This window comes from Cheilinus undulatus, linkage group 15 (genome assembly GCF_018320785.1).
Source record: "Cheilinus undulatus linkage group 15, ASM1832078v1, whole genome shotgun sequence".
Lineage (NCBI taxonomy): Eukaryota > Metazoa > Chordata > Actinopteri > Labriformes > Labridae > Cheilinus > Cheilinus undulatus.
Window position 1 is genome coordinate 6,800,018 of NC_054879.1, and position 7,833 is coordinate 6,807,850.

Below are 7,833 nucleotides of genomic sequence, written 5' to 3' on the forward strand. Positions count from 1 at the left end.
GTGAATTATTGTACATACAGACGGTTTAGGTGTTTATGTGCGTGTTTTTCTGGGCACACGTCTCTCCTTCCATAACACTCATTTTTTAACTAGACAGTTTAACTAGAGGAGGTGCTATGTGTAGCATTTTGTCTTAACTGTCCTCCACACACCGGTTGTTATAGAGTTAATATGACACCATCAAACATCTGTGACTGTGGTGCAACTACAGCTTGGTTTAAGCCCAGCTAGGATGAGTTAAAACAGACAACTGTTTAGAAGTAGCAGCTCTGCAAAGTTCTGGAAGTCTGACAGCTCTGACTTTGACAGAGACCTTCTGCTACACGTAGCACCTTCTCTTTCAAAAGAAAACCTTTTTGTATTAAGATTGTCTGTTGGTAAGACCTCTCCCTCCTCACCTCTAACATTCTTGCTTTGTAGCAAAGCGTACCTTGTCTTTGCTCGCCTCTCACCTCCTCTCTTCAGTCTTTTCTACATCCCACAGTCTTCTGCTTTTTGTTCCCTTCCTTTGTTCTCTGCCTCCCCAACAATCCACCTGTCCTCTCTGTCCTCCCGTCACTCCCAGACGATGTTGGGCAAGTCAGAATCCAGGCTGTAGATCCAGATCACCAGTGGTGTGGAGATCAGAACAAACGACCACGACACACCTTTCAATGACCGACGCAGCCTTGTCATCACCACACCAGCCAATCCTGCGTTTGCCCTTGTCCTCTTCCAAAGACTTTTGGAGAAAATTGTAAACAAACAAATAAAATTTAGTAAACTCTCTCACTGTGAAATACCTTAAATAAACTCAATTTTAACTAAAGGATAATGGTAATGCTTTCGGACATGAATCTGGATTCCTGGCTCGACGTAGGTTCTAGTGAGGAACTTGAGGACTTCGTCTATCAGGATGACGGGGATTGACATCCTCAGCACCACCACCCACTGAGGCCAGGACAAGGGGCAGATCTGAAATATCACCTAGCACAGAAAGAGAGGATATTAAAGCCATGGTGTATGCATGCAATTTGTTGTTTGGAGCATGGCACCATACACACCGCATTCCAAATTATTATGCAAAATTAGATTTTAGTGTCATAAACATTAAAGTTTCTGTTTTTCAATAAAACTCATGGATGGTATTGTGTCTCAGGGATCTTTGATCATTGAAATCAACCTCAGACACCTGTGATAATTAGTTTGCCAGGTGAGCCCAATTAAAGGAAAACTACTTAAGAAGGACATTCCACTTTATTAAGCAGGCCACAGGTTTCAGCAATATGGGAAAGATAAAGGATCTCTGCTGCCAGAAAGGGTAAAATAGTGCAATGCCTTGGACAAGGAACGAAAACATTAGATATTTTATGAAACATTAAGCGTGATCATCGTACTGTGAAGACATTTGTGGCTGATTCAGAGCACAGATGGGTTCATGCAGATAAAGGCATAATGAGGAAGGTTTCTGCCAGACAAATTCATTGAATTAAGAGAGGAGCTGCTAAAATGCCATTACAAAGCAGCAAACAAGTATTTGAAGCTGCTGGTGCCTCTGGAGTCCCACCAACCTCAAGGTGTAGGATCCTCCAGAGGCTTGCAGTCGTGTATAAACCTACTATTCAGCCACCCCTAACCAATACTCACAAGCAGAAATGGTTGCAGTGGGCCCAGAAATACATGAAGACTCACTTTCAAACAGTCTTGTTGACTGATGAGTGCTGTGCAACCCTGGATAGTCCAGATGAAGGAGTAGTGGATGGCTGGTGGATGGCCACCATGTCCCAACAAGGCTGTGACATCAGCAAGGAGGTGGCAGAGTCATGTTTTGGACCAGAATCATGGAAAGATAGCTGGTAGGCCCCTTAGGGTCCCTGAAGGTGTGAAAATGACCTCAGAAAAGTATATAGAGTTTCTGACTGACCACTTTCTTCCATGGTACAAAAAGATGAACAGTGCCTTCTGTAGCAAAATTATCTTCATGCATGACAATGCACCATCTCATGCTGCAAAGAATCCCTCTGTGTCATTGGCTGCTATGGGCATAAAAGGAGAGAAACTCATGGTGTGGCCCCCATCCTCTCCTGACCTCAACCCTACTGAGAACCTTTGGAGCATCCTCAAGCTAAAGATCTATGAGGGTGGGAGGCAGTTCACATCAAAACAGCAGCTCTGGGAGGATATTCTGACATCCTGCAAAGAAATTCAAGCAGAAACTCTCCAAAAACTCACAAGTTCAATGGATGCAAGAATTGTGAAGGTGATATCAAAGAAAGGCTCCTATGTTAACATGTAATTTGGCCTGTTAAGATGTTTTTGATTGAAATAGCTTTGATTTCAGTAAATGTGTCCTCCTAATGCTGCAAATTCAATGAATGACCATTTTCAGTTCTTTACAACCTATAAAATCTTTTAAAACTGTTTTGCATAATAATGTGGAACAGTGCATTTGGAGGTTTTTATTTAAAAAAAATTATACTTATCATTATGAAGTTTGTTCAAAAACATTTGAATTATACTCTAATGGCTGATGACTTGAAAAACAGTCTGTCATTTGCATTAATATTTAGGAAAATAAGAGAAAAAATATCATTTGCATAATAATTTAGAACGCGGTGTATATGTATGCTAAAGAAGCAGTGGGACACGTGTGCTTACTGACAGTGGGTCGACACAGAGGATGAGGAAGTACAAAGCCATGGACTGACAGATGGCACCCACCAGCCACGGATTAGACCAGGGAGGCATCTTCAGTAAGGACTGGTTCTCTGAGAGGCTGCAGCAAAAGAGCAGAAGACATTTTTAAAATATAATTTATAGTTCATGAAAAAAAACCTGTTGATTCATTGATCTTATTTTGTGATTACTGGTCTAACCAATAAACAGAAATTAATTTTAGAGTTGTAATGATCAAGTAGAGGTTGCTTGTTTGGTCTCACCAGTTCAAGGCACTGAATATCTCTGAAGTCACGAGGACAGACAAAGCCATGGTCATGGGGTAAGGAGACTTGAATACTGAGCACTGAACACCAGCAAATTCAGTGTTGCTGTCACTGCACAGCCGGTAATGAAACTGTAGAGGACATTAGCATGTCACTTATATCCTTCATACTTACAGGTATCTCTCACCTGAAAGAATCCAAAAACTGTGATGCTTTTATTCAGACTTTTTTAATTTCTTAACTGAATTCACGGTCATGTGTTTCCCTCCTGCTTGCAGTGTACCTTAGGTTCTATGTAACGCATGGACTGTGTGCACACACATTGACTGAACTAGAGAGTAAAAGAGCTAGAGAGGAATCAAAGAGTCGTGTGTGTTTACCAGCTGACAGAAGGAAAGTTTAGGTCCGTCATGTGCGACTATGAACCACCACGCTGCAGCGCTGACCATGGCTGTTCCAACATGACCTGCAGAGTGATAAAGTAAGACTTTTACGGATATAAAAATCATATCTATGATTGTAGTTTAGTATCATCATATTTTTCTGGTACTCACTTCCAATAATGAAGCAGCGGAAGAGAAACCAGATGGGCAGAGGATCTCTGTGGGAGCAGGGAGGGTGGGACATGATGTCAAGATCAGGGGGGTTAAAGGCCAGGGCAGTAGCTAGAAAACCGCCTATGACCAGGTTAACCCAGAGCAGCTGGACTGGAGTCAGAGCTTCAGGCATGGTAAGAGCTTCAGTCATAAGAAAACTGAGCAGGGAAGAGAGGAGGAGAAGTTAAAGTGCTGGAGTAGGGCTGTCCCTAAACAAAAGATTTTGAACTTCAACATGATTCCAGTTAAAATCAATCTATAAATAAGAACTAGACAGCCTATATGGGGTCGTTTCTTGTTTTCATTTGCCAAAAATAAAAGGCAAACTACATAAGGTCTAAATCAGAGGTTGTCAACAACATTTGAGAAAGGTTGAAGATTTTGTCTGAACAGGCTCTCGGGGGCCGTTCTTTCAAATGGACTAAAACAAACTAAATATTTGGGTCCAAATAGCATATTGCTATCAATGTTTAAGTATAGACAGGGTCAATCTCTATTGCCTATGTGCAGTTAAAATATTTTAGTTACATATTTCTAGGACTGCAATGATTTCCATCCCTAGGTTTGACACTAATATGCTGCATCCTGACTGGTGGAAAACAAATCGAGGACACAGGTCTTTTGTTTAGATTCTCAGGCAGGTAATTCACTCTAAGAGCCCGGGATGAAAAATTGACACAGAAAAGTGCTGAATTAATCACAACTGAAATATTAAGTACATGTTTATCCTGTAGCTATAATTAGCTAATAGCTGACAGGTATTTCTGTATAAAATAAATTAAACTTTAATTCATTCCTGACAAAACTGTTGCAATCTTGATCGTTCTGAAGATTCACTGGCAGCTGTAGGTATTTAAAAGAAGCCCTGCATGATCAGAGAAGTTCATCTTGTTGGATAGATATTTGTATCCCTCATATTTTTATTGAACTAAAAAACTCACTAGATATCGTAGATTTCTAACCTTGTAAAGCAGATGGATTCGCCCGTTTCCTTGTTTCTCACTGGTGAATCCATCTTGCAAAGCGCCCAGCTAAACAGTTTGGGCCCAGTTAGAAAGTGACAGGACCAATCAGTGTTGAGGGGCAGGCGTGGCCCCAGTCGTAACATAAGCAAGCAGAAACAAGAGGCCGGTACCGTTATGGCGGAAGACATTAGCGTGGATGCTGTTCTTATAAAACTTGGCACTCTAGCAACATCCATGCTTAGCTCTTCCGTCATGATTGCACCGGACTCTTGTTGCTGCTGGTTTACATCAAGACTATGCCGCACCTAAAAGTACCGCCCCTTGTCACTGATTGGTCCTGTCACTTTCTAGCCGGGCCCAAACAGTTCAGATGGGAGCTTTGCAAGATGGATTCACCAGTGAGAAACAAGAAACGGGCGTATCCATCTGCTTTGCAAGGTTAGCTAAAGCACCAGTTTCATCAGAACTTGGCGACATTTCTTCACTGAAAGAAGAACAAAGAACAGCAGTGAGTTGTTTTTTCAAAAGCGACAAAAGTCATGTACTGACATATCTAAAGTCACCATGGTTCTGCGCACGCGTCCTTGGTCGTGGCTACATCACGTTTTGTTGCTCTGATTGGCTGTAAAGATGTGACAGACATAACGTTCATCCAATCACATTCTGAGTTTTTTTCAAATTCTCTGCCCTTTGCCAAACAGTATTCAAAGTTTTCCAGATGAATGTGTTTCACACATCCATCTGGCGTGTCAGGTTTCTAGATTTCTGCATTTTGAGTACATTTGAGCTTATAAACTCACCAGGAGGCCGGCATGTTTCGGTCCGCACTGGCTAGTGTGATGTCACTTACCCCCAATTTCCACATTTAGTGCAGCGATCTGCCGGTGAATTGTACTGCTCCCTCTGTAGTCAATCAGAGTATCTCCACAGTGAGTGCTCCAGACAGGCAGCGACGTGTGCCTGGACAGACACTTCACTCTGCTTCGTTTAAGATATGCTCCAGGTTATAAAATAATAACACAATTTAATTACATGACAAAGTTTGACCACAACCTCCTCCCGTAGTCCTTCTGCGCGGATATTTACATCCCTGGGGTTAAAAGGTTAAAGGAGGGTTAAATACAGCCAGCAGTGATGAGTGAGGAGACAGACCCAGGTATGCTTCATGGCAAATTTTGATTTATTAAGCTGCCTAATGTAAGTCTGGATGAAACAAAAGTTGTGTGTACATACTGCTGTGATGAACTGTCTTTACTCCAAAGCACAACGAGTCTGAAGTACCACCTCCGGGCAAAACGTATCTTTGTTAATGTTAGCAAAGACACTGACAACAACACAGGATCAAGTCATGACACCAAGCTACACTGGCGCAGTCCAGCAGACCCAGATTTGTCCCCAAAACAACATCTAAGCGAACTAATGTGATTGCTAGTGGGTCGCCAGAGACTACAGACCATCAACATCATTGACGACAAGGGGCTTCAAGGCATCATCCGGGTCGCCTCGGATGACCCATACCACAGAATACCTACGAGAACTACTGTCACAAGAATCCGTGAACTGTATGACAGCTTAAAAGGAAACTTAAGTGTAGCAGCTGGCCTGAGCTACATTTATTACACTGACGAGAGACCACTGGACATCAGTCAGCAACTTCAGCTACCTCGGGGTGACAGCACACCTGATCACTCACTTTACAGCACAAGTTATTTTCTACCTGATGTGTTTGTCTTCTGGGCTCGTTTGCAGTTTAAAAATATTATGGCTCAGTGAATTAAGACGCTCTGATTTATAAACCACAATTAAGTTTAAAAACTCTAGTCTGTTTAATATTTCTTCATTTAAACACCATACTTGCACCTATTTATCTCAAACAAAAATGCAAGTAAATGGTAATATTTTAAATGATAATTTATAGATAATAATAACAACAATAGCTGCAAGCAGCACTTAAGAGCCCTGCGTCGGGGTGTGTCTCAAGCGCTGGTATGTGTGAACAGTTGGGGGTTAGCAAACCCGTGCAGTCTGTTGCAGGATGGCAGAAAAACCAAGGCACAGTGCACTTTGAGTGTGAGCTAATACTGCCCTTTAACAGGATGACAACGTTAGATGCTCATATGTAGACGTGATTAGGACAGGACTATTCATCATGTAAAATTCAAAGTCAATAGGACACATTTTTGTAAGAGGTGCAACTGGCCTCGTAAAGTGGGTGGTGCTACAGCAAAACCATGAATTAACCACTGAAATATGTAAAGGGGAGGACCCTGATCATAAACCTGAAATGTGAAGCATATCAGGCATTCTTTATAAAGACATATCAGTGTTTGAAACATAAAGACATTATAATAAAAATGAAGAAAAACAAAACAAACAACAACAACAACAAAAACGTATTAAATGAGTTTACAATATTAGAATCCATTTGGCTTAAAGATTATCAATAATTACTGGACATCATAAGACACAATGAATGAAGGGATGTATTTGACGCCCGCCCTTGACTGAAAAAAAAAGTATATATAATTCATCTTGCTCTACTTCTTCCTTTCCAGTGACAGTTATCTTACTAAGTAGTCACGACAAAGACAATTGTGAAAATCTGGAAAGTAACTGAGAATAAGACTTACAGATTTTACTGAGCAGTAGGACGACATTGTTCATTTTTTTGTTTTGTGAATAAAAAATGATAAATAATTAAATACAAGACATGCCAGTGGTGTGGACAAAAACTGAGGCCTTTCTATCTAACTCTGAGCTTGATCAGTTAAAGTCAGTGATAGGAAGAAAAAACTATGACCTTGATCATACATGAAATTCTAAGGTAATCAGATGTTCATGTTATGGGTCCCAGGAACAAATTAATTCCTGTAAACTACAGGTTGAGTGTGGCAGCGATGAAGACACAGGAGCAAACTTTTTGCCTTCCAGGTCGCATCTGTTATTCAAATTCAAATAAACATTTTTAACATTGGTGTACTTGCACATTTGTTTCAAGTATAGAGTTTTTAAAGTGCAACATTGTACATTACCACAGCGTCCACAGAAAAACACATTCACTCAGTAATATCAAAATTAAGTGTACTTGGCACAGTTTTACTGTTTCTTACTCAAAGTAAGGTAAGCACACATTCACCCTTTTAAAGGTGATTCTAACTATATTGTAGAGTACAATATTACAGCGCCTTCAATTGTACTTAAATCATGCTACGTTAAGCTGACTACACTTAATGTGGATGAGAGACCTTTTTCTATACAAGGCTCTGTACAAAAACACACATCTGCATTATATCTTTCAATATAAAACCAGAATCAGCATAAACAAACTTGTATTCTGCATACATGAACCAA

General features: G+C 40.7%; 1 protein-coding gene across 1 annotated transcript; it reads right to left on the bottom strand.

Annotated features, from left to right (window-relative positions):
• Positions 1–530: 530 nt before the first annotated feature.
• On the bottom strand, positions 531–3,712 carry LOC121523068 (sarcoplasmic/endoplasmic reticulum calcium ATPase 2-like). Its single transcript, XM_041807812.1, has 6 exons — positions 3,476–3,712; positions 3,302–3,387; positions 2,919–3,052; positions 2,638–2,755; positions 794–966; positions 531–667 (listed from the first exon to the last, which is right to left on the bottom strand). The coding sequence occupies exons 1-6, from the start codon at positions 3,666–3,668 to the stop codon at positions 556–558; spliced, it is 816 nt and encodes a 271-aa protein (XP_041663746.1). The 5' UTR covers positions 3,669–3,712; the 3' UTR covers positions 531–555.
• Between the last annotated feature and the right edge of the window lie 4,121 nt (positions 3,713–7,833).